The sequence below is a fragment of the Tamandua tetradactyla genome, chromosome 14, assembly GCF_023851605.1.
Source record: "Tamandua tetradactyla isolate mTamTet1 chromosome 14, mTamTet1.pri, whole genome shotgun sequence".
NCBI lineage: Eukaryota > Metazoa > Chordata > Mammalia > Pilosa > Myrmecophagidae > Tamandua > Tamandua tetradactyla.
This window is the reverse complement of record NC_135340.1, coordinates 22,833,673-22,861,251: the sequence shown is the minus strand read 5'-3', so window position 1 is coordinate 22,861,251 and position 27,579 is coordinate 22,833,673. Positions and strand designations below refer to the sequence as shown.

The 27,579-nt window shown below is 39.3% G+C and overlaps 2 protein-coding genes across 2 annotated transcripts in view; both read right to left on the bottom strand.

Moving 5' to 3' along the window:
• The window catches only part of HEATR5A (HEAT repeat containing 5A), a 216,380-nt gene extending 203,531 nt beyond the window's left edge, over positions 1-12,849 (bottom strand). Inside the window, exon 1 of the mRNA XM_077127002.1 lies at positions 12,780-12,849. The gene's annotated coding sequence lies outside the window, so the exon portion shown is untranslated. The remainder of the gene's footprint in view (positions 1-12,779) is intronic.
• Positions 315-22,003, bottom strand: DTD2 (D-aminoacyl-tRNA deacylase 2). Its single transcript, XM_077127005.1, has 3 exons — positions 21,865-22,003; positions 12,780-12,849; positions 315-9,181 (listed from the first exon to the last, which is right to left on the bottom strand). Exons 1-3 carry the CDS (start codon positions 21,973-21,975, stop codon positions 8,856-8,858), a joined length of 507 nt encoding a protein of 168 aa, XP_076983120.1. The 5' UTR covers positions 21,976-22,003; the 3' UTR covers positions 315-8,855.
• Positions 22,004-27,579: the final 5,576 nt, after the last annotated feature.

Here is a 27,579-nt window from a genome sequence, read left to right as displayed (position 1 = left end):
TCCTAGTCGGCCCTGGGCGACAAGCGTGGTGAGAGGGCGCCAGCGGCAGCGGCCCGCCCGGGAGAGTGCACGTTCCCCGGGGGTCACGGGTTTGGAAGGGGCCTCCCCTACCTGTCACCGTTCTCCACGGCCTGGGGATTTCCGATCCAATTCTCTCAGTTGGTCCGGGGGGCTGCGCGTGGTGTGGGCGCCAGCCGCCTTGGTTTTAGGGGACCACCTCTCCAATTCTCCCAGCCGGCCCGGGAAGGGGGAAGGGAGTAACTCCGGCCGCTTCCCGCCCCGCCCAGTGAGGCCCGCGCGCCTCGGCGATCTCACCCGAGCTGCTTCTCTCAGCCAGCCAGCCGTTCCAGGATGGGGTACGCTGTCTTTTTTATCTCTGTTGTGGCTTTGGGCGCTTTCTGTATCGTTTCTAGTCCCCTAGTAGCTGCCCTGGAGAAGAAACTAAGATCCGCACGTCTTACTAAGCCGCCATCTTCCAGGAAGTCCTTCCAAGTATATTTTAACAACTAATTATAGAACACATTTTAAAGTTTGGTATGGGTTACAGTTCTATGATTTTGTTTTTTCTCCTAACTGCTCCAAGACACTGGAGACCAAAAGAAATATCAATATATAAATGATAAATGAGCGGTCATACTCATTTTTTAAATCCTATCTTCTCTGTTATACTCCTCTTTTTTCTTTTTTTTTGTGATAATAGATACATAAAAAAGCAATAAATTTCAAAGTACATCACAACAATTAATTGTAGAACAGACTTGAGTTTGGTATGACTTACAGTTCTACAATTTTAGGTTTTTATTTCTAGCTGCTGTAAGATACTGGAAACTAAAAGAAATATCAATATAATGATTCAGCAATCATACTCATTTGTTAAACCTACCTTCTCTGTATAACTCCACCACCCCTTTGATCTTTCTCCCACTCTTCAGGGGTATTTGGGCAAGCTCCTTCTAACTTTTCCATATTGGAAGGGGCTGTCAGTAACATAGGGGTGGGAGATGGAACTATGTGGTATTCTGGAGAGGCTGGCTCCTCTTCATTTCAGGACTTATCTGGTCCAGGGACCCATCTGCATGTTGTAGGTTTCTGGAATGTTACCCTGGTGCATGGAACCTCTGCATTTCAGGATAGGACCTTTTTCAAAAAAGTCTTGTCTGGAATGTCCCAAGGCTGCTCCTCCTCATTGATGGTTTCTAGTGCTTTAATTTTCTCCTTTGCCTGAGCATAGTTTTCTTTTTCTTTGTATGTTCTGTAACCTTTCATTAAAGACTAGACACTTTGATATTTCAATGTGTTATGGCTAGAATTTAGACCCTAAATCATCTGTTCCTTTAGCTTATATCCAGCTACTGTTATGACAGAGCTTTCCTTGATTGCTGAAAGCTAACAAAAAAGAAAGAAAATACCCTTACCAGTCTTTGCAGATTGACCATCTAAGTACTCTCCTTCAGGGTTTACTCATCCAGTGAGTTTAGAGAATAGCTCCAGGCCAAAGCATAGGGGCTACCCCAAACTTTTATAAGATTGCCTCTTTTCTTAGGCATGTGAGTTGGCCCTAGGAATTTCCCTGATTATAGGGTTCTGAATGCCCCCTCTCCCTAGGAAAGTTTCCCCATAGTACCAGGCACTGCACTGTTGGCACTACAGCAAGCAATCCCTTATCCCAGACAGTCACTTGACTGCTCTCCCACAGCATTCTATAGGAGAGTTCTGTGAGCTACCTTTTTTCTACACAAAGGGCAAGTCCTGGGATGGTGAGTCTCACAGGCTACTGTGAGAGAGATTGAGCCAGACATGTATGTTCCCACTATGTATAGGAAGGTCACTCTACTCCCTCTGGAACCAGGACCAAGAATGTGCACTGGGAGCATGGCCTACTCAGTGCAAGCCAGTAAGGGGAAGGGGGGCAGTCAGGGCACAAACACCCCTGCTTCTTTTAAGCAGGCTTTTTGCTTGATTTGGCACTTGCCCTGTGACTGAAGTCCTTTAACCATTTTCTGGAGCTTTGAGAAATACATTTCTGCCAGTTCATGATGAGTCCTGGCAGAATTAATTGAGTTACCCCAGGCTAGAATGACACAGTCTGTTGGAAAGCTGAGACTTCATCAGAGGCCTCTTGCCTCTTGATTCAGTTATGGTAACACTGTACAACCAGCTCTCAAATGCTAGTCCATCTAAGAATCACTGGTAGGGGAATGTGACTTACAAATGCAGATTTCCAAGCTTTCTCTTAGAAATTCTGACTCAGTAGGTCTGGAGTGAGATCCAGAAATCTGCATTTTCAGCAAGTTTTTCTGGTAATTCTGATTCAGGTCATTTTCAGACCATACTTTAAAAAACTGCTGGAAAGCTGGACAAACTAAAGGGGTCACTTAGAAATAGGCTCTTTCCTAGTCTCTTATCTAGATTTCCAGGGATAGCCAATTGACCTAATTGGAAGGGGAGAAGAATCATTCTTCTCATGTCCTTCCATCATTTGGTCATTCCAAATGATGGAAGGACACTGAGTAGAAGGCTTTTCTGTAAAGTAAGTATAGTGAATCTGGGCACACTGGTGAAATGCAACAGGCTCACATACAACATAGGCCTCTGAGACAGGAAGTTAACCACTAGAGGCAAAATAGGAGGAAAAGAGGGTGGTGCAACAGTGGCTCAGCAGGCAGAGTTCTAGCCTGCCATGTCAGAGACCCAGGTTCGATTCCCAGAGCCTGCCTATGCCAAAAATAAAAAAATTAAAAAACAGGAGGAAAGAACAAATGAATTGAAAACCCTGACATTCTCATTTTTCGAAAGGACAGATTGGTAGATAGATGTTAAAACAAATAAAGCAAGATGCTATATTTGGAATATATATGAAATCTAGGATATGGGTATTAATTACATAATGCTTTCAACTTTTCTGCATGTTCACACCCATTCCCCAATGCTTGAAATCTTAAACTACAGGACACTGGTGTTTCCACTTCTTCTTCTGCTGCTATTAGATTGCATCATCCAGATATCACTGATCACACACTACCTAAGTGCATTTCTGTGTCTATTATGTCTCCTACTAAATGGAAGTTCCTTGGAGTTAAGGATCTTTTCTTGAACAATCTGTTTTTCACACAGCCTCCAGCTCCACTGTTGATCTGCAGCTTCTAAAGATTTACAATGTTTATGTGGAAGCAATTATCTACAATGCAATATTAATTAAGTGTTAAAAGAACATTATCAATAACTGGGGAGAAAAAGGCAAATATGTGTGCAATGAAAAGAAATAAAATCTTTGGGGACTATCTGAACATGACTAGGAAAAAAGGTAATTCAGGCAATGAGTAGAAAATCATATCTGCTCATAAAGAGATTTACCTTAGGGCTGCAGAGTAAATTGAAAGACTACCAGGAACAGAAAGTACTTTTGTAACAAAACCTCACAGTTGAAACCAAAGATGGCATTTTTGCTTATATGGCCAGATGAATGCTTAAAAAAATTCAACACCTTCCCTTCAAAAAAAAAGTTCTCAATGACACTTTCCAAAGTCCACCTGTTTGTAACAGTATTAACTGATGATTCTCAGTTACATAGGGTGTGGTGCTTTCTCTACAAACTTCTTTTCACATTCAGAAAAAAAAAGCTGATGTAATAGGTCAAATTTTATTATGCTTCTTTCATACGGAAAAGCCCAGTAAAAAGAAGTAGGGTCATATTTGTCAAGAAGTTGGTTATTTATAATGCATCCCATAGAAGTGTTTTACTTTGCGTTTACATATACAAAGTCCTTAATACAGCATGTTGTATCACAATTTGTATTTATTTAAAAAATTAAGACATTTTTATTTGCCTCACAAATAATTAGATGTTATGAAGGATTCAAATACAGGTTTTCTTAAATAACTTTCTTTTCTGTATTTTAAGAATGGTTATTTTTTATATACCTTTTTAGATTCAGACCCATGACATAAATCCAAGTATAACATATTAGAAAGACATTTTGAACTGACCCTTAAGAAAAATATAAAGTGATTACTCTGATGTAATAAAGTAGTAGAAGTAGGAATGGCAATGCCCAACTTGTGTAAAAACTCAAAAATCCTTCCTTTTAGTTTGTCTCCAAGTATTCTGGTGTCATATACTGGGTTAAAGCAAAGTATAGTTATATCAAATTTTCTTCCTATATATTCACTTTCTTTATTCCTTAATAGCTCTGAAATCTATATGTGAAACCCTGACATAATTGAACCAAAGTCAAGAGTATTCTGGCCACTAACATATCTCTGTATTAATTCAGATAATATATACTGAAAATTACTGAACATGTGCAACATATACTGTACAAAGGAAGTACCATGGGAGGTAAGAAAAATGTATACTATACCATTCTGCCCACTATTATACCATCTCTACCCATTATTTATGCTCTTGCAGTCAAGACATACAAGCATTAAAATAAAAAAAGCCAAAGTACTCAGTCTCATAAAACACATCATAAATGTCTAATGTGGCATAACCATCATGTGGAGGAAGGTAGAGACAGGAGAAATTACTGTGGGGCCGGAAGAGACTGACTTGTGCTAGATTATAAACAATGATGGATTTAAGGAGGGCAGAGGGTCAAATTAGGTGAGGGCATGATTAAAGAAAGAAACAGAGCTATACTGGTGAATTTCTACAAAGGAGTAGTGGGAGAAAAGATTGGAAAGTTGAGCTGGAAAGTTCCGGTTATAAAATCTTGATACTAGCCTTAGAAGTCTGGACTTCATTCTGAGTAAGAGTGGTTCTGGGATTCTAGTGCACACAAGAATCACCTGGGGGGAGACTGTGGCCTAAATAGATTTTAACCACTGAGATTTGATGCAATAAATTTGGGAAGGGTTCCAGAAAATGCAGTTTTTAAGAGGCTCCCCAGGTAATTCTGGTGTAAGTGATCCACTGGTACACTTTAAGACACTCTGCCCTAGGATAAAAGATTAAGAATCCTATAAGTAACTCTTGCAAAATTTGCCCCAATTCCCAGTAGACTATGAAAAAACCTAACTGCTAGGTCTATAGGTCTCTCCTTAGTCCTTGTGTTACATGATTTTTCTTCAGTATTTAGCACCATCTTTGTGTTTTTTGTCATTATTTACATCTTAAAACTTCCTTTAGCTAACAATATATTTTTCTGGTTTTCTCTCTGCCTGTTAGATCTCTCTAAAATCTCTGGTGTCTCATACTTTGCCCTTTCTTTACATGTTGTTTTTTCAAGACTCTGACTTCAGTCCTTTACAGCCTTCCTTGGGCAATTTCATTCCCTCCTAAGGAGTATGGAAAGTCTTGATGCCAAACTCAGACGTTTAGACTTTGTCCTATAGATAAAGGTAAGTTATAAAAGTCTCTGAGCAGTGGACTAGCATTGAGAATGCATGTTCTAGGAACATTAACTTGAAGATGGTCTGCAAAAAAGGATTAGAGGTAGGAGAGGAGGAAGGGAAATTAGTAAGCAAACAATAAACAAATGTTTAAAGTAATCACCACAGTATGGCAACAGAATGAAAATGCTACTTTTCTAGCAGTTCTTCCCTTTCAGAAACCTATCAATGAATTAATAGGTAAGACGCTCCTAAAAACATTAGTTTCATTATCACATTTTTTGGTGTGTGTTACACAAATTTAGTCCTAACATAACAAACCAGGTTCTCTAGAATGTTAACCATAACATGATACGGTTCCACTATAACACCAGAGTGAGTTCTTATTCTCCAAGACAAGTGGCATAGAAGAATTCTATATTTGATTTTGGTATTTGCTAAATTTAGTTCTTTCATTATAGAGTCAATAAGTCATCCTTAATACAGATTATTCATAAATGGCATGTCTTCTTTCATGACTTGAACTAATAAAGATAGGAATGGTAAAAATGCAATTGCTTCTACTTTACAAGAGTTGTACTCAACAAGATATTAAACTATACCCATTGGCAGTTCATGTCTTATACACAATTTTTTTTTATAATAAAATTCATGAAGTTTCTAAATTGACAAAATAGTATTTCAAAATGAGTACTGTTTAAAACATTCTAGAATCTTAAATTAGGTGCAACACTATCTGCCCCTAATTTAATAAATAAACCAATTTATTAGTTTTTCTTAAGTGATTTTACACTGGAAGATGCTAAACCTTTATCAAAATCAATTTCAACAACTCTGTTTATAAGAAAAGTCAGAAAGTTTAAAATTAGGGTTTCATAGTTTTTAGCAGTATTCTTCCCTATTGTATGACCTTGGGAAAATTATTTTAAGCACTGTCTTACTTTCCACAGAACTATCCCTCATTACAGTTATACTGTGAAGATAAAATGAGATATATATTGAAGGTTTTTGAGCACTTGGGCCAGAAGAGCTATAAAAAACCAAGGTATTCCTATTTTAAGTTGGATTTTAAATTTGGGAGCAGGTGTAAGTCAGGTACAGCACCATAGAGAACCAAGGCCATAACACATGTTACTCACAGATCCCACAGAAAGAGGGATGGGGTAGAGGCTGTACCCTATGGGGTGGACAGGGAGTGCAATTGGTTCAGGTAGCTTAACCAACTGGTGGAGAGAATCACAGGCAGAGCAAGAGGGACCTGTTGGCTAGGCCCTTTATTAAGGCCCAAGGGTGGAGATAAGTAAAATTTCCCATAGGAATCAAGAATCAGTTAGTTTAAAGCATATACTGCGTAATGGGAAAGAGGCTGGGGAACTGAGGGCAGTGAGATGTTAAGCTTTTCATGTGAGACCAGCCGTGGGTTTTGGGTGAAGTGCATGGGTGATGTGCGTAGTGGCCACCGATGTGGGTCTGTGATCTCGGGGGAGTTTATACTCCAGCTGGAAAGCTGCTTATTAACTAGGCCAAAGGTCAATGTTGAGGCAAATAGCTTAGCCAAAATAAGATGGCTCTTGAGGCAGCACAAAAAAAATTTTAATAGTTACAACACTATTTTGCTCGTCTTTTCCCTCTTGTTCTTGCCTTCCTGGAAATGAAGCAAAGTTGGCTGTCACATTCTGCTTAATAATCCTTCATATATTTGAAACTGTTATTCTCCCCAAGTACCTCAAGCAAATTTTTTGAAAAGGAGAACTGCCTGAATTATAAAACAGCAATGTAGGGTTATGAGTCAGCATTTCATCTAGACACAAAATCAAAATGATTTAAAATAGGTAATATGTCATCTTTTTGAAAGACATATACACCTCCTTAGAAAAGCTCTGAGAAAACTGGAGGTTGCAAGTTTATGAATAGTTTATTACATTTCAATAAATGTATTGTGAATCAATAAAGCAAAAAGTTAAGGACAATGAGCTCGTTACTGAGCCAGGTATTGATTCTCAAGTTCTAAAATAGAATAGTACAGGAAGGTTATGGAGAAAATAGGACTTTTTGTGATAATAAAAATTTTAAAGATCTTAAGAAATTATAAGACACAAAGGCACCTTCAGTCCTACTTAAAATGTTTATTCAAGTTAATGTCTCACATCTTGGTAATTAGAAACATTTTTTGGTTTTTACTTTTAAAAATATCTTTTAAAAATAAATAATAGGGGGAACAAATGTTAAAATAAATTTAGTTTGAAATGCTAGTGATCAATGAAAGGGAGGAGTAAGGGGTATGGTATGTAAAAATTTTTTTTTCTGTTTTTGTTTTATTTTTCTGTTGTCTTTTTATTTCTTTTTCTGAATTGATGCAAATGTTCTGAGAAATGATCATGATGATGAATATGCAACTATGTGATGATATTGTGAATTGCTGAGTGTATGTGTTGGGAATGTTTGTGTTTCTTTCTTTTAATTTTTTTTAATTAATAAAAAATTCTTAAAAAATATCTTTTAAAATCAGGACAGAGGAGTTTGCAAAAATTGAATATTACCTTTTATTGATTTGCTTATTCTTTGATTTCTTATATTCTCTATCTTCCTCTCTTGCATTTGAACAGTAATGTCAATCATATCACTAATAGAAAAATTGACACTGGCTCCAAATCATCAAGCAGATAATATGGAATTGAACAAGTCAACTTGTTTTCAAGTAATTCCAGTACAAAGCTTCCCCCTTTCCTTCCTTTTATAGCAATCTAATTCAACAGAAAAGGAACTTCCTAAAAAGTTTTTCAATTAACACTAATTTCATGAAGCAGTATCTTTTAAAAACCAAAGACAGAAAATGAGAAATATCTGGCATTGGTAAAAAGTTGAAAACAGAATGCTAACCTATCTGTATGTTAAATAAAAACAACTTTTAATCCCTTACACCTTGCTCCTATTTCAACTAAAAAGTCCTAAAATAATTTAAAACTCTTAGCTATCCTTGGAAAGTAATATTATAATACATGATAACATTTTTATATTAAAATTTCACAGATAAACCATATATTCTTTAACTCAAAATATGGAAAACTGAAAGTTAAACAAAATTGACAGTTATGGTCAGTTCGTGCTGGATTTTTTTTAATACAAGTAGTTGTCTTCATTACATTTACTGCATACATTTGAGGGTGTAAGAAATGTCCTCTTCTTAATTGTACAAAACTGTTCATTGCAAAATACTTCAAATATACATAAACCTTTTGAATACAGTTCTCCATTTCCTTGACTGTGAAGTGAATCAAAAGCCCTTTTTTAAATTTTCGAATGGAAGGGTCAGGGGAAAGCAGAATAATAGGTGACTAAAATCTAGAATTTAAGTCACTTTGGCAAGGTCATCCCATTGGCAAGCTGCAGAGTGTGTATGGGAATTTGGGATTTTCAGATTCTGGAAATGTTAGTGTTTTCAAGATAAAGAGGAAGAAAATCTCATTTCAGTTCAGATCATTTTATATTAGAAAACAATTATAAAAACTGACTATAATTTTTCAAAACTCAATTAGGTGTGTGTATGGTCCATTTGTATCCAGCTTCAACACTTGCCTGTTCCCATAAGTGCCATGTTCCACCACAACCCCAGCTTCAGCACACCTACTGTTAGTAGCTACTTCTTGTTCACATAGAGTCACAAATTGGGAATAAAGTTCTAATCCTTCTTCTTTTCCAGAGTTAGAGTGATACTGCATGTTTCTTCCTTTAACTTTCCCCCCAAGGGTGGCTTGAGGGATGATAAGAATGTCACCGGGTAGATCCAATATAGAAATGTGCTTGCCATTTTCTGTCTCACTTAATTTCACATTTAACAATGTATTAACTGGGTGGGGAAGAAAGGGAAAACATTCTGAAGTGAGAAACAAACACAAAGAAATCCATCAATCATTGAGCTAAACAGTGAGTTTTATGTTTGAAACCCAAGGACTGCACTTTGATTTACAAAACTGTTTCACTAAGCTAAATTATCTAAGAAAAATAAAGCAAATCTCATGCAGAAAATGGCATGATGCTCTGAAGATGACTTGGCAGTTAAGATAATCTAACAACAGTTCATCCAGAAAAGTCTAAGAATTAATCATATATTGGAACCTTAAAATACTGTTGCCCCAGGGAGGAGAGGGGAAACATGAGAAGATTTCTGCCTTCTTGTTCCTTTTTATATTTCATAAGCATATCCAATTTAGAAAAGACCATGATAAGTCCTCCTTACACCAAATTCTGCTGTATAACAAAGAATCTTATATCAAAATTTTATGGGTACATGTATTGTTCAGTGGTAGAATGCTCGCCTACCATGTGGGAGAACCAGGTTCAGTTCCTAGCTCATGCACCCAAAAAAGAAAAAATTATGGCATTTATTATTTTAAACTTAGTTGCCTGAAGCTTATGCTAGAGAGGCCAAGGCTGATAAGTTCAATTCCATTAAACACCAGCTAGTTTTATAGTTTCAAATGCACAATTAACATAGACTATGTACATACAAATGTAACCCAAGGGAGAAGGGTAAAGCTGAAAGCAAGAATTATCAAAAATTTACTGTTATTATTGCAAAAGTAAATTTTAAAATGTAGAGTTAAGAGCAATATCTTCATATCCATACAGGAAAACATAGATAATATTTTTATAGCATTTATGAAAGTATACTCATAAAGCTAATAAGTGTCAAAACCACTACAAAAATCTATGTGTAGCTAAAACCTAAACTTAGAAAACCTTTATAACCTCAACATTAACCATTTTTGAAAGACCAAACAAATGAAATGCCTATTATAAATAGAGGGTTTCGCTACCTCTGTAAAGGTAAAAATGACTTGCAAAGAATAGAGTAGTTCTGAAAGGACAAGTAGTAAAAGAGAGAAACTATATAAACCTTATATTCTCACACTCCTGCCCAAAAATTAAGCTAGAAAAGGCCTGCTGGCTGCTGGGGTAGTCTAAGGTTTCAGTTATTACAGTCTGTAGTAAATAGTAGTAAGGATTCAGCATGCTTTCCCCAAATTTCCAATCAGAAAATTAACCTGGTAATAACCTGCCAAGGTAAACAAAAATGAATTCCTAATGATGCATTAAGTACTATCAATTTTTACTTAACATCTATTTTAAAAGACCTAATTTTCTCTATTACAAATGGGACTTTACTATACAGCCAGTCAATTTTTTGGTTACTTCTAAAGAAACCGAAACTTTCCAGAGCACTTCATTCCAACAGAAATCACTGTCCAGCTGACCATACCCCAGTATAGTGAAAGACTAAGCAGGCAATTTTGGATAACAGGACAGGGAAGTAACGACAGTTTATTATATTTCACGTACCTTCCTCTACTGGCTGTATCTGAGAATTCAATTAATGCTACTGGTATATGTTTTGGTTTGAAAGTATTATGTACCCTAAAAAAGTCATGTTTTAATTCTGATCCAATTTTGTGGGAGCAGCCATTTCTTTTCATCTTAATTCAATACAGTAGGTTGGAATCTTATGATTAGATTATCTCCACTGAGATGTGACGCCACTCAACTGTGGCTGTCACGTTTGATTAGATGGAGATGTGACTCCACCCATCCACTTTGGTCTTGATTAGTTTACTGGAATCCTTTAAAAGAAGAAACATTTTAGAGAGAGAGTCAGAAAAGACAGAAACCACAGAGACATTCAGAGCAGAGATGACACAGATACCAACAGTTGGAGAACAGAGACACAGATGTTTGGAGGTGCTTGGGACCCAGCGTACGTCAGCCCAGCCAGAACCTGGAGAGAGCCAAGGGAAGCCAAGAGATGAAAGCCAGCCCTGGAGAAGCAAAGTGAGGAGCCCCCACAGGAACAGAGCTGAAAGCAATGGAGCCAGGAGCAAGAGACTAGCACATTGCTAGGCACATGACTTCCTAGCTGACAGAGCTGTTCCAAACCCATCAGCCTTCCTTGAATTAAGGTATCTTTCCCTGGAAGCCTTAGTTTGGACATTTTTATAAGCTTAGAATTATAAACTTGTAACTTATTAAATTCCTTTTTTTAAAGTTGTTCCATTTCTGGTATATTGCATTCTCACAGCTTACAAAACCTAAAACAGGTTTATTTCATCCTATATGATTAAAATCCATTTATGAATTCATGAGACAAATTTGGGAAGTCAATCCTAAATCAGAATGACAAGAATATTCTTTTGAGTTTGAAGATTTCTATTATACTTTTTATGGTCAACAAATATTTAATCTAAGGCAAAATATTAATTTAGTTAGGTAGACAAAATATCCAATACTCAAGCATTAAGGACCTGGAACATCATTCTCTATAAAAGAAGCCCTCATTTCATTTTTGCCTTAAGCCCTTGAATGTTTCCCTATTATCCTCTGGATTCAGATTTCAAACTATTATAGTTACTGGTTTCCCATTCTCACCTATCACAGTCCCTTCTCAAGTTCAGGTCTTATCCTTTGACAAAGCTAGTCAAAAATGTTTAATACTTAAATACAGAATTCTCTCTAGGAGCTTTAGCCCCTTGTCCAATCTGTTCCTCATTAGGCTATTCACCCTTGAATCCCACTTCTTAAATCTCTTCTAAGTTAATTTCTGCATTTATCAACTATCATTTGTCTAATTCATATTTCTTAGTAATCCAACTAATGGGTGCTATAACCCAACCCCACCTTAGGGATAGCCCATTATTTCAGGATTTTTAAAAAAACATAATTAGTCTTGAGATAGTACAACATGGCTTGGTATATCTGGACCTATGTAATTATCACAGGGAACTGTGATATGAGTTGTGCTATGGACTGTTCGGGATACTGAAAAGTTCTATAGGCAGAAAAATTATTGTTCAGAGATGTGTGATCACTGACTCTGCTTTCTCTGCCGCTGGAGGAGATATGACTTTAATGACACTGAGTTTGGTTCAAGAACCAAGAGAATTTTATATTTATACACTTTCCTACAAAGGAGTACATAAATGTTTAGTGTAAATTGTTCCATAATAATGATGCAAACCTGAGCTTTCCAGATTTGATGGGACCTACATCCTGCACAGTGTTACTGGCAGCTACATGTCCCTCTTTGGTACTCGGGGGGCTGAGGGAAACTATATTAAGAAGTATGGCATCTGTGTCTCCCTATTTGGCCACCCTGCTTCCAACAAGCCTCTATAGCCTTGCTGAATATCAAAGTGTAGTGTATGTGTGCATGTGCACTCTTCTAAAGCATCCATAAGCTCTCTGAAATGCTGCAGGATGTTTTAAAAGAATTTCGCCATACTTGTTTACTTTATAGTTTAAAATCAGTAGAAGTACTAGCTAAAGCCAACAATGGCATACAGAGCTAAGTAGTTTAAAATTTACATCACAGCACAATTTAAGATTGTGCTTCTCTTTCCCTGTGTATTGCTGTTCATTTATAGTCTTAAAAAAAAGAAACATCAAGCACATACCCATTTTGGGAAGGAGTTCTTTATCAGCTCCCTTGAAAAAGCACACGTAGATCACTAATCCTCTCTGGACCTATGAGAAATCACCACAGTAGACTCAAATTAGAAAGAAACTTCTATATATAGATACAAAACTAAATGAATAAAATATCACAACTGCTATAGACATAAAGGTTAAATGCAAAGGAAAATAAATATTTTATAGTTTGATTTCTTAATTAAATATTTGAGAAAAAATCTTTTGGAGCTTTCAATCACCTCACTTACAATTTATTTCAAAAATTAAGTATAAAATAAACTAGAGGGCAAGCAATGGTGGCTTAGTGGCAGAGTTCTTGCCTGTCATGCCACAGACCCAGGTTCGTTTCCTGGTGCTTGCCCACGTAAAAAAAAGAAAGAAAAATAAATAAATAAATGCAGCCTAGAGCAGATAAAACCACAAGTATATCTTCCAATATTTACTTCTAATCAAAATCAGGAGGACTATCAACAAGCTTCTTCCCTACTAAATAAGACAACACATTTAATTTGTAGGGCCCTAGTTATTCAATACCAGGTTGTCTTCTCATTGTATCAAATATGGCTGATGTTAAGCAACAATGTGGTTATATGTTTTTTTTTTTTTTTTTTTTTTTTTTAAAGAGAGAGGGAGGAAGGGAAGGAAAGACAGAGAGAAGGAAGGAAGGATGAAAGGGAAACATCTTCTTGTTTTTATTGTATTTTGTTTGTTTGTTTGTTTTTTACATGGGCTGGGGCCGGGAATCGAACCGAGGTCCTCCGGCATGGCAGGCAAGCACTTTGCCCGCTGAGCCACCGCGGCCCGCCCACAATGTGGTTATATGTTTTGACATTATCACTCTTTATTCTCCTTAATTTGTTTACTTGCATATAACAAAAATAAGGGTTTGATTCTATTTCAACAACTTGTAAGAAACTGTCCAATTATTTTTTGGTGTTGTTATTGCTTTAAATAAACACAATGATTAGAGCTGATTATCATTGCATTTATGATATTCAAGTTCTACATGACAATGTTATTTGTTATCAGGGAATATGATCTATATTAAGTTTATTTTATATAATGACAGTTTTTTTTTTATTAGCTCTTTTAAGACAGAGAATTTCACGCAGTACAATGCTTATAATTGCATGGAAAAGGGACACTTGATAACACTTGTTTAAAAGAGTGCCTGATCATGTTGCGTATACTTTCTGTGTACTGAATATTTTCCTTCTTTTCTACCACATAACTGCTATTGACCACAATATTTTATCTATGCCAACATTAATTTAATGACTCCCTCTACTTGGGAATTTAGTTTGTTTCAGATATTTCATCATTATAAACAATGCTGGAAAAGAAAAAAAAAAGGGTCTGACTCACAGTATGTGCTACATAAATTAGATGAATATGTAAAAATAAATATAAGGGCAGAGGCACAATTTACTCTACATTTTAACTTTCAAAGAAATGTTTGTATATGATAGGAACACAATGAATCTGCCAATTGCATTAATGTTCAACTGTATCTTCCAGGATCTATGTGCTGGTTTTATATGTAAATGTAAATATAGCTTTATACTCACACCTGACTTACCAAGAAAAGAAGTCATTTTAAAAAGTCAACTGTTGGCTGGAGGGAAATACCTGAAACTGTTGAACTGTGTTTCAGTAGCCTTGATTCTTGAAGACGACTGTATAACTATATAGCTTTTACAATGTAACTGTGTGATTGTGAAAACCTTGTGTCCAATGTTCCTTTTATCCAGGGTATGGACAGAAGGGTAAAAAAATAAGGATAGTAAATGAATAAATAACGGGGGAGGGATGAAGGGCAGAAAATTAGGTAGACTGAAATACTAGTGGTTAATAAGAGGGAAGGTTAAGAGGTATGGGATGTGTGAGCTTTTTCCTTTCTCTTTTAAAATTTTTTTTTTCTGGAGTGATGCAAACATTCTAAAAATGATCGTAGTGATGAATACACAACCATGTGACAGTATTGTGAGCCACTGATTGTATAACATGTAGGGACCATACGTGTGTGAAGATTTTTCAATTAAAAAAAAAGGTCAACTGTAACCTACAACTTCCAGATGGGTTCCTAGGCCAGATATGTCCTGAAATCCAGAACACAACTAGTTCCATCCCCCTATCCCATATTATCAACAGCCCTTACAACATGAAAAAGTGAGAATGGGCATAGCCTATTTTAGGCATACCCCTAAAAACTATCAGAAAGATCAAAGGAGAAGGTGGAGTTATAACAGAGAAGACAGGATTTAACTGCGGGGAGAGGTGGGACTCCGCCGAGTCCGGTCCCGCTAGGCTAGCGAGGGTGCACTCTTCCTGCCGAGGGGGTTCAGGGAGTAGAACCGCCAGGCGCAGAGGGGGCTCGAGCCGAGGGTCTGGGTCGGAGGCGCGCACGCAGGGGACCACTGCGGGTCTGAAGGACTGGAGGCCGAGTCAATTAAGGCATGAAGCAAGGTAGCTTTATTGTTGGTAGACGCTTATGCCAGGGCCGCCAGTAGCTAAAGACCTCGAGGCTCGGTGAGCCCCGGACTATATACAGTTTGAGGAGAGGTGGAGTTAGGACATGGACTCCAGGGGAGGGTAGCCAATCACACAGGGAGGACGAATAGGGTGACTGTGACGTCTGTAGGCACCAGGGAGATGTAGTTTTTAAGTGTGCTTTGTAGCAGCGGATGTTGAACGGGTGGAGGGATAAGGAGAAGGCCAATAGGGTTAGAGAGACAAGGCTGCGTCACTTAGTCGCCAGGTGAGGCTAGTAATTCAGAGGTCTAGAAGAACTGGACGTGCCAAAATGGTGAGGGAGGGAATGAAAAAGACTAAGCTACCAGGCCAAGAATAAAATTATGCCACAATTCCTCTCTTTTTCTTTTTTTAAAGAACACACTTGTGTGACGGGCATGAACCTTTGCTGGGAGGGGTAGGGATGAGATTCCCCTTGTACATGAGGCTCAGAATTTTAGGGGAAGGGTATGTGCTGAGCCAACCCTTATGCAAATCTCATGTGCCCCAGAAGAGCCAGAGGAGGTCTGTAAGAGTGACCCTCTTCTGTGATTCTTGCGTCGCACCCAGCGGTGCCCATCTGGCGGACCCAGATGCACGTACTCTGGTAACATGCAGCCCCCGTGGGGGAGTGTGAGGAATGTGGGCAGGCGATGACTGTTATAGCCTAGGGGAAGCAGGAGAGACTAGTCCTCCACTGTCCCCGGCCCGAGGGTGATCAGTCCTCAGGCGAGGCTAAGCCTGCGAGTCAAACCTGGGCTTGTCTGCGTTCCTCCATAGAACAGTCCGGGCGATTAGGTTGAACATATCAGCAGCCAAAACTTGGGCCTCAGCTCGAGACCGGCGACAGAGAGTGTGCAGCCTAGAAATGAGAAATGTTGAGGAGCAATAATGAGAATTCCATTGGAAAGGTAGGGCTATTAGTTGCGAGGGTGAGCAACGCTAGCCAACCATACTTGCGCTTGCTGCCGGTTGTCTGCATAAGAGAAAGGGTTTTGAAGTTTTAGAGTTGCTAGAGCAAGAAGTTTTTAGTTATGCGGTGAAGATCCAGCCTCGCAAGTTGAGACGGGGCATGGAATGGTTAACCGGGACAGGAGTAACACAGATTTTAGTGAAGGGGTACCGCCCATCGCAAACAGAGGAGGCAAGTTCAAAAGGGGCTTCTACACTTAGAGCAATTAAGTCTATTTGCTGTTGTAAATTGAACACAGCGCTATGCATTAGATGGTTGATATTTTCTTGCGTCTCCAGAGCTTGAGAGGTCGTTTGGGTCACGTTGAGGAGGGTCTCTGCAGTGACAGAGGTTTGAGCAAGGGCCACGGCGGCAACAGTACTGGCTGCTATAGCGGCGACGATGGGGCTACGTGTCGCGCTGGGCAAGTTGTCCGCATCTCAAGTGTAAGGGAGCTGGGGGGCCATCCAAGTGGTGGTGTTGACTGGGATCCAGAGTAACCTGGGCTGCAAGACTGTAAGCAGGAGTTCTTCTGGCTCCCGGTCTTCTGTTTTATCTGTAGAGGCCGTCGCTGGTCGGACGTAGCGTGAAGGGATCCAGAGGGGTTGCGGCTCACTTTCTCCGACGAGGTCCTAGGGTGCGCTGGGGTCCGATGGGCAGACGAAGAGGGTCCCTGTTCGGGTGCCAACTGCGGGGAGAGGTGGGACTCTGCCGAGTCCGGTCCCGCTAGGCTAGCGAGGGTGCACTCTTCCTGCCGAGGGGGTTCAGGGAGTAGAACCGCCAGGCGCAGAGGGGGCTCGAGCCGAGGGTCTGGGTCGGAGGCGCGCACGCAGGGGACCACTGCGGGTCTGAAGGACTGGAGGCCGAGTCAATTAAGGCATGTAGCAAGGTAGCTTTATTGTTGGTAGACGCTTATGCCAGGGCCGCCAGTAGCTAAAGACCTCGAGGCTCGGTGAGCCCTGGACTATATACAGTTTGAGGAGAGGTGGAGTTAGGGCATGGACTCCAGGGGAGGGTAGCCAATCACACAGGGAGGACGAATAGGGTGACTGTGACATCTGTAGGCACCAGGGAGATGTAGTTTTTAAGTGTGCTTTGTAGCAGCGGATGTTGAACGGGTGGAGGGATAAGGAGAAGGCCAATAGGGTTAGAGAGACAAGGCTGCGTCACTTAGTCGCTGGTGAGGCCTGTAATTCAGAGGTCTAGAAGAACCGGACATGCCAAAATGGTGAGGGAGGGAATGAAAAAGACTAAGCTACCAGGCCAAGAATAAAATTATGCCACATTTAACAAATATGTATGACTGCTTGTTCTAGTTTGCTAGCTGCCAGAAAGCAATATACCAGAAATGGAATGACTTTTAAAAAGGGGAATTTAATAAATTGCTAGTTAACAGTTCTAAGACTGAGAAAATATCCCCAGTTATAGCAAGTCTATAGAAATGTCCAATCTAAGGCATCCAGGGAAAGAAACCTTGATTTGAGAAGGATGATGAAGTTCAGAGTTTCTCTTTCAAGTGGAAAGGCACACGATGAACACAGACAGGGTTTCTCTCTCAGCTGAAAGGGTACATGGCAAACATAGTGTCATCTGCTAGCTTCCTTTCCAGCTCCCTGGGACGTGTTTTCCTTTTTCATCTCCAAAAGTTGCTGGCTGGTGGACTCTGCTTCTCGTGGCTGCATCATTCTGCTCTCTCTGAATCTCCTGGCTTTCTCCAAAATGCTTCCTCTTTTATAGGTTTTCCATAAACTAATCAAGACCCACCCAAATAGGTGGAGACATGTCATCACCTAATCCAGTTTAACAACCACTCTTGATTGAGTCACATCTCCAGGGAGATGATCTAATTGCAGTTTCAAACATACAGTACTGAACAAGATTAGAAGAAATGGCTGCCTTTACAAAATGGGATTACGATTAAAACATGGCTTTTCTAGAGCATGTACGTCATTTCAAAGCAGCACACTGCTTAATCATTATATTGATATTTCTTTTAGTCTCCAGTGTCTTGAAGCAACTAAAGGAAAAAACCTAAAATTGTGGCAGTGAAATCCATTCTGAACTCTGAAATCTGTTCAACAATTAATTGTTGTAGGGTACTTTGAAATTTATTGCTTTTTAATATACATTATTTTTCACAATAAAAAAAATGACAAAAAGTCAACTGTGCTTCTGGAACAACAGCAAGAGCCTCAAATGCACAGTACTAATGAGGAGCTGACAAGGTGAATGATATGCACCACTATCATAGACCTCTCCACTGATATTGTGACAGCAGGAGTGAGATCTTAAGCTTAGTCATATTGAGACACTTGCAATGTTAGAATTAATTATTTGCAGAAATAGATCCCTGTTGTCCTCTGTGCTAGTCTGAAGCTGTTATGTCCTCCAGAAAAGTCATGTTCTTTTCCTGATCCAACCTTGTGGGACCAGACCTACTGTTTAGGTGGAGCCTTTGATTAGATTGTTTCCATGGAGACTGAAGCACACAATTGTGGACATGACCTTTTGATTGGATTACTTCCATGGGGATGTGCCCACCTAATTGTAGGGGGTGACCTTTTGATTAGATGGAGATGTGACCCCACCCATTTAAGGTGGGTCTTGATTCATTTACTGGAATCTTTAAAAGAACTCATAGAGAAAGAAAGAGTTCAGAAGCAATAGAGACACAGACACAGACATTTGGAGATGTTTGGAGTGCCCACAGAGAGAGCAGATACCTAGACACAGACGTTTGGAGATACAGAATCCAGCAGGCATTGCCATGTGTCTTCCCACGAGATGCTGAGCAAGCCAAAAGCCAGAATGATCCACAGCGGGGCTGAGAGCCGTTTGAAACCAGAGGCCAGCAGAGGATACAGATGCCAGTCACATGCCTACCCATGTGACAGAGGAAACCTGGATGCCATCTAACCCTTTCTTTGGAATCAAGGTATCTTTTGTCTGGATGCCTTAGTTTCGACATTTTGTGTGTGTGTGTGTGTGTGTGTGTGTGTGTGTGTGTGTGTGTGTGTGTGTGTGTGTGTGTGTGTGTGTGTGCGTGCGTGTGTGGCCTTAGAGCTACAGACTTGTAACTTAATAAATCCCCTTTATAAAAGCCTTTCCTTTTCTAGTACATTGCATCCTGGCAGCTTTAGAAAACTAAAACATCGTCATTAAGGCTTTCTCTTTTAGTTTATTCAAATAACAGATCTTAAGTTCTTAAGTTCTCAGACTCTATAAAAGTTTCATTCACTAAGTTTATTTTTCAGAAACCTGAAACCTTCAGAGGGTTCCTAGGTCAGATAAGCTCTGAAACTCAAAGTTACCAGTCTCTATGACAGCATCAACCAGTTGCATCTCCCTATACCATAATATTGACACCTCTTTTCAACATGAAGTTAGACCAATCATTACCCAAATATCCCTGAAGATTGGGAGAAGAATTACAGAAGGAAGAGCTGCAATAGAGAAGACAGGATTTAACAAATGAGTATGACTCCTGAAATATTATATTGATATTTCTTTTTAGTCTCCAGGGTCTTAGAGCAGCTAGAAGGAAAAATCTGAAATTGTGCAACTGTAACCCATACCATACTTTGAAATTTGTTCTAAAACTACTTGTTAAAATGCACTTTGAAATTTGTCACTTCTTTGTATGTTATATCTCACAATAAAAAACGTAAAAAAAAAACCCACAGTAGTAGGTTACATTAAGGGTTTAAATACATGAAACTAAGAACAAGCAAACTAATTAATCTTCATATTAAAATGCTGTTTGTTTTTTTTTTAAAAAAAGAACTTTTAATAATAGAATAGGAAAAAGAAGGCTTGAGAAAGAGCAAAGAATGTATACCCTCAATGGTGACTTGGAGGTATGTACCACAGGAAAACATATTCTTAACCTTAATCTTTTCCTGTGTGAATCTATTAGAAACAGGAACTTCTGATGAGGTTATTTTTAGGTAAGGTGTGGCCAACTGAATCAGGATGGGTCTTAATCCCATCACTGGAGACCTTATAGAGAAGGCCAGGAGAAGAAAGAAGATGGAAGTCAGTGGAACCAGGATGAGAAAGAAGATGCTACCAGGTGCATAGTCATGTGACAGGAAAACCAAGAAACCCTAAAAACTGCTCAATGGGCAGAAAAAGCCAACCAGAAGTTCCCTCACCCCCACCCCAACCAGAAGAAGCAAGCCTTCTAGCTTGGGAAACCCTAAACCAATAAATTTTTGTTGTTAAGCCAACCTATTGTGTGGTATTTGTTTTAGCTGCCAGGAACACCACCTTCTCACTAATTACTTTTCAGTTAGGAGTGGAAGTAAACGCCTTTAAAAATAACTTTCAAAGTTTATAAACACAAACAACAGTTTGGAAAGCTAAACTAAATGTGCTGAGTTTGCATAAGATTTGGCATGATGAAGAAGCATAAAAAGATAAAGCAGCATGGAAGGCTATGAATAGAGAGCCATGAGACAACTATGAAATAGGGTAATTCTTTAGATAGGGCAGCAAATAAAAATGGAATAAGATTTCATATCATGGAAGAGAAATTAAAACATCAAGAAAAGATCATAAAATGAAAGAATGAATTTCTGAGGAAAAACAGGGAAGAGAACTTGTAGGGATGTTTATGCTTAGAAACAGTTACAAATTAGCAGAGGACAATATTATCTGATTTAAGAATAATCACCTACATATCACAGTTTACAGATAGCATTTAAAATAATGACTATGATTGTGTAAAGAAACGCTAGTTTTGGAACAGAAGTCAGATGAGTAGGTGAGATTCTCCTACACAAAAGTTTCTGAGTACCTCCAAAGTCTTAATTATGAGCTAATTTTTTTTCTTATATTTCAACCAACTCCAAAAAGAAGTCAAGGGTTTTTTATCTTTTTTGTGGGAGAAGGCTGTCTTAAAAAGACAAGTACACAAGTAAAGGAAATCATATTGGTGAGAATGTTTTAAATTCTTTGGAGGAAATGTGTTTGACAACAATGTTGTGAAAATAGTAATCTTTGTTTCTAGTTGGAAATAAATCAAATTTTAAGTCTCTTGAAAAGAGAATTTTCTCTCGGGAAATCTTATTTCCACACTAAGACCCACCTACTGTCAACGTAACAGGGAATTCGATGGGATCTGCAGCATGGCAGAACAGATCTGGATGGCAGCAAATCTAGTTAGCAAGCTTGAAAGGGATCTGCAGAGGCCACGAATTGGTGGGTAACGCAAAGGATGCTGCAAGATCTTTTGCTCTTTTGAAATAAGGGGTATGAGACAATTAGGCCTATGAAGTCCACCGAGTTCTGGTAGGCAGACTCAAGGAGGTTCAAATCTCCGAGTTTCCCTAGGCAAGGGACAAGCTCATCCTCTGGGGGATGAGAGAAGACGAGAGAAGGCGGGACTGAAGGCGCCCGGAACGGTGGTGCAGCTCCGAAGAGACTAGCGCATCAAAGCCTGCCACCGTGGGCAGGGTCGCCAGCCCCGCCGCCGCCACCGCACTCGCCCGGGTACCAGGCGGCAGGTCCGCGGGCTGGGCTGCGAACCGCGGCAGGCCACGTCACCGACCCAGCGAGAACCACCCAGCGCGCGAGGATATCGGCGGAGGCGGAGCAGACGTTACCTCCACCCACCGGGCCGCGGCGACCCCCTCCGCGGGGCGTACTTGCAGTCGGGCGTGGAGGCACTGCTGCAGGAGCGCCCGGGCCTGAGGGACCCCAACAACCTCAGCCATGGCTCGAGCCCGCGCAGCTTCCGGCCTCTTCAGGCCGCGCAGGCGCCTCGCGGACGGGGCGGGGCTTCTGCCTGGCTCTCGGTGGTCCCGGATGTGCCGTCCCCAAAAGGGCTATTTAACCCCTTCGACCGAACTTAACCAGCTCAGTAGAAGGAGCTCGAGGGGGCTTTCAAACGAGCCAAGAGACGTTTCGGACCTCTTTTTCCCACAAACCGTTTGAGGAATCCTTTTCATGCTCCCAAAACTTAGGCTTCTAGGTATTAGAATTTTTCAGATCTACTTGATTTAAATCTATATTATGCCCATTATGCAGATAAGTAAACAGAATGAATCAACCGAGTACAAAGCAAGTGGAGATGGAACTAAAGGCTATAAATAATTCAAATTTTCCTTACCCCAATCTACACGACGCTAACTCCTCTATCATAAATGGTATAAATCATTCTGATTCCCCAGTTGCAGAAGAGTATTGGTATGCTATGTGAATACACTTTTGGAGATCAATCCTTTAGAAAAGTTTCCCCACTAAAAATATTCAAGAAAGTTGTGTGTTTGTTAATAAATTATTTGATCTCCTGCTAACAACAAAAACGATATATTCTGATACATCTAGTGATATTAATTCTGTGATGCGTTTCCTGCAAGTACGTATTGGAATGTAAATAAAATTAAACAAGGACTTGATTTTCTTTCTCACATAGCTATTCCTTGAACATGCAACAGATTAGCACTTATTTTTCCACGGTCTTGAAGGTTTTCCACGGGAAATAATAGTGTTACCCTGATTGCATTACCCGGGTCATCGATTTGGACTCAGTTGTCACACTATGCATATACTTTGGGTGTGTGATTTTAGAAGATGACATCACTGAGAGTGTAGCTATCCATACAAAGTAGTGTGACTGAAAATTTAGTCCACGCATGGTCAGTAGTCCTTTCAACTGTTTCTTAGTTATTTTGCAGGCTAAATCTCACATTATTTCTGGTCACTACATTGCAGAGTTTCCTACAGTTCTTGACATTTGCATAGCTAAGTTGCATTGTTAATGTCTGCATGTCTATGTCATTATAACTATCGAGTCTCTTTTCTCTCTCTCTCTCTCTCTCTCTCTCACCTGAATCGAAGTTTTAAAGGGCTGAAAGGGACTTTGACGTAGAGGTCCTTAGCCCTGACCCAGAATAAGAGGACTTTGGTGTGCATTTGTAAATGGGTGTAGGAGATAGTGTTGCCTGTTAAAAATAGGGTGTGTAGGTCCCAGAGGTCTTTGCACAGGGAGCAGACTTCAGCAAATTGGGAAACCCTTCCTGTGAATAGAGGGAGTCTGGTTGGTAATAGTTACCTGCTCAAAAAACACCAATTACTGTAAATCTTTCTCCTGGACATGCTGTATTTAATAGGTTGTGACTTGGTTTCAACTTTCCTTTTGCCTGCAGAGGGAAGTGAAGAGTAGGCAGCGAGGAGAGAACGCTTTTCCTTTCCATATTTTATTTTTTTTTTGAACACCTGGCCTCATTTACAAAGAACTTAAGGAGGCAGGACCTACATGCAATTCAATAGTAAAATGTGAATTAAAAAAAAAAAAGCATTTTGAGGGGAGAAAATAGAATTAGGTCAGTAGGTTACAATGGGGTGGGGGGCGGGATTTGAGCATGAGGAGATGGTGATTCTTGACTGCAGTGCTGAGAAGATACAGTGTGTAGCAAAATTTTCACAGACTTATAACTTTAATTTTTACTATAAAACAACTGTGTCCATCATATGTGATGCAGAGCTGGAGCAGATCATTCAGTTTGCTTCAAGTTAGAAATGAAAGCAAAGCATTACATTAATTGGCCCTAGAAGAAGAGGTTCACTGGAATATAAGAAAGCTTTACTTTGTGAGTATGTAAGAAAGAACTGTACGGACAGATGTTCTAGTTTGCTAGCTGTCGGAATGCAACACACCAGAGACAGATTGGCTTTTAATAAAAGGGGATTTATTTTGTTAGTTCTTCAGAGGAAAGGCAGCTAACTTTCAACTGAGGTTCTTTCTTACGTGGGAAGCCACAGGATGGTCTCTGCTGGCCTTCTCTCCAGGCCTCTGGGTTCCAACAACTTTCCCCAGGGTGACTTCTTTCTGCATCTCCAGAGGCCAGGGCTGAGCTGTGAGTGCTGAGATGAGGTATGCTAGGCTTCTTGGGCTGTGCTACGTTGTGCTCTCTCATTTAAGCACCAGTCAATTAAGTCAAACATCATTGCAGCAGGTACGCCTCCTAGCCGACTGCAGATGTAATTAGCAATGGATGAGATTCACATACATGAGCCAATGTTCATGTCCACAGCAACAAAACTAGGTGCCTGGCCAAGTTCACAACTGAATCTAACTACCACAACAGGAATAGTTGTTGAATAGCTACAATGCTGAAACAGACTATATGGATATCTGTAGATGCATTTAGGGCTCCCTAAGATGTTACAATAATTGATTGGAGTTGTTCAACTCATCCAAATTGGCTGTTCAAAATTCTAGTATTTGAGAGTTTCACAAACATGAGAAGTTTGAGAACCACTTCTAAAAGATTCTTTGCAGTTGGCACGAAGCTTCCTGACTGAAAAGAAGAAGTAGAAGAGAAGGAAAATCAATCCATTACATAGTTTTTGTGATAAGCAGAACTTTTCTCAAAGTTTAACTCTAAAATGAGTCTCTTATCTGAGCTTTTTCATAGGAACTATGTTAATCAGTAGAAGTCAAAGTGGAAAAAGTTCTTCTTTCATGTTAGGGAAGGTGAGATGAAATCCAGTTTCCTTTTTTGAAGTGTAAAGATTTGTTTTTCTTTGATAAGGAAGGTGATCAGATTCTAAGAAACTGGTCCACACTTATTAAAATGCAAATAAGATTGGAATAGAGCCAGAATACTAACTTTTGCATTTATCATAAGGAATATTCCTGTGGCATAGAGTGAAACATGGAATTTTAGATCATATCATAAGTCCTTTGTGAATTTATTATGAAAAATATTCAGTCTCTATGACCAGTGTATTCTTTTTATGTAGGCAGAACAACATGGAAATTAGGACATTGCTTGGTGAGTAATGTACCAGAACTAAAGGGATGATGGGAATGGATTTTCTGTGGGAGTCACTTAAATATGACCCCAAGTGCTAACCACAGAGGCCGTGAAGAATATGGTGTACTATATCCCTACAGTAAATGAGGTATCAGAGGTAACTATGTCGCTATAGCAACATCCTAATGAAATGTTTTATTAGATTTTCCAGGTCAATTTCTCAAATTGTCCCTAAAGAAATCAGAAGCCCTTTACAAAATCTCTACGCAACCCTGAAATGAAAACAATTCTTCAAAAGCAATACGGTCTAAATAAGCTGATCTATCCTGCTCTATGAAAAATAAATGCATGAACTTTGTATGTTTATACAATCCTAATCAATTTTCTTCCCTGGCTCTTTGAAAAGTACCAAACAATGGTACAGTTCAAGATCTAGTCTCTGTCAAGGGATAGTCTATATTAATGGACCCAAGACGCTATAAGGTAGTGATCAAAGGAGCAAATGGTGGGTTTCCACTTTTTATTGAAAAGTGAAAGGCTTTACTAGGATTCTCATTGGATGAATGGCTATACCAGGTCCACATGAAGAGGTATCCAAGGGTTTGAAGAAACTATTCATGTCACCATAACATAGAAACAAGTAGGTAGATTCCCAGAGTTCTATACGATGGCAGACTCAATTTTGTCTTAGAAAAATGTCAAAGCAATTGTGATCAAGGGCCTGGCAGGAAACAGATGGCACACTTTAAAGGTGTGACCAAAGAGAATTAAATCAAAAGGCTATTAATCAGGTATGGGCAAGGTTCAAATATCCCCAAGAGGGGATAATGAAAGATCTAGGTCTCCATGCAGGGAGCAGTTACCATCATGAAGGAGAGAGGTATAAATGGTGTCCAGAGCCATCAAGAGCTGTAGCTGTAAAAAAGACCGCTTGACCGGACATACGGCCTTCTATAAGGAAATGCAGCCCCTGCCGAGCCGCAGTTTGTTTTCTCTCTCTTCCCAACTTCCAATTTCTTGCCCTTGCTTCCATTGGCTGAAACCAAGTGGAAGTCAGAGGGCAAAGGTTGATGCAGTACAGAAAGAACAGCCACCCCAGGTAGAGAATACAATGTAGTAGGGGAAGAGTGGATCTGGAAGGACATAGGAAGAATATACAGCACAGCAACTGCTTCCAGCATCTTTCCATGGCCAGAAAAATACATCATTGTTTCTCTTATCTCCTACAGGACTATTTAGTTGTAAATCCAACCCTTCAGGTGTATTTACTCACTTCTTTAACTGCCAGGAGATATTTTATTAAACAATAAATTTTGAACAACAGCTGTCAAAAGTAATTATTTTAGATTTAGAATACTTTTAAAATAGCAAGACAATTATCTTTTGAGGCCAACCAGATTATGCCAACAGAATTATAAAAGTGAATTTAAGTCTCTGTCTGTTATTGCATCACAGCAAAATCTTATCTTATGTTTGGGATATTCTGCTTTGGCCTGTGCAGATTTCATTTGGGGTGATGGGTTGGTAGAGGTACCAGGAGATAGTTGGTCTTCCTCAAGAGCATTTGAAACTGAAATGCGAAAGGCACATGCGAATTCTGACTTCAAGACACCTGTCACAAGCATTAAGACACTGAGGAAAGACAAAGCAAACAAATTTCAATAACAGCTTGAAATGAAATATCCAAGGGCAAATTCTCTAAAGCATTGTCATGAAGCTGTTTCTTATAGGCAGAGAAGGAGACTGGGAATTTTACTCAAGTTGAAACCCCTCCATATTGGAAATATGAGGCCCAGAAAATGATAAAGTTCCCACCTAACAATTAAGTCTATCTTTAACATGAATAATTTGTATGATCAAGTAGGAGATTAAATTTAGTTTTGAACTTGATATTGGTTGTTCTTTTTTCAATTTGTTTTTTTAATTCTTATTTTGTTATTGCACCATTTGCTGGTATGTTGGCTAGGTAACATCAGGTGATAAGTGCTTTTAACTCTAAGGTAGCAATGTGTATCTTAAGCAGTCTGCAGGGTTTTCCCCAGGGTAGGCTGATAAACGGTTTTGGTATTTGAGGTGGGTTTTTTTTCCTCAGTTCATAAGGTTGTGATACTGAATAATGCATTCCAGCAAAGCTTTGGAATTTTGTGTACTTCTATTCGTCCTTTTTCGAAGTCAGCCTAGCCTGTTTTAGGACTTTTTAAAATTTTGGCACCTATACCTGTTGTAGAGAAAAATTGTGGAAGATTTTGAAATGGACAAAAAAGATCCCTTCAATGTAATGCTGGAGCCTCTGGAGATTGTCGGGTCCTATAGGGTTGCATAGTATTTCTTTGCCTTTCACTAGGCTAGCTAATAATTCCATAGAGATAGAAGTTAACTTTTTGTAAACTGATAAGAATCACTCCTGTCCATTAAAATGCAAAATTGTGTCTAGTGGAATCCAATTAATTATTATTCACCACATATTGACCACTTTTGCCAGTTTTGCATCCATTTATAATTCATTTCAGCATTACTTACCTGACTATAAATGTGTGGTACCTTCAGTACTCTCTC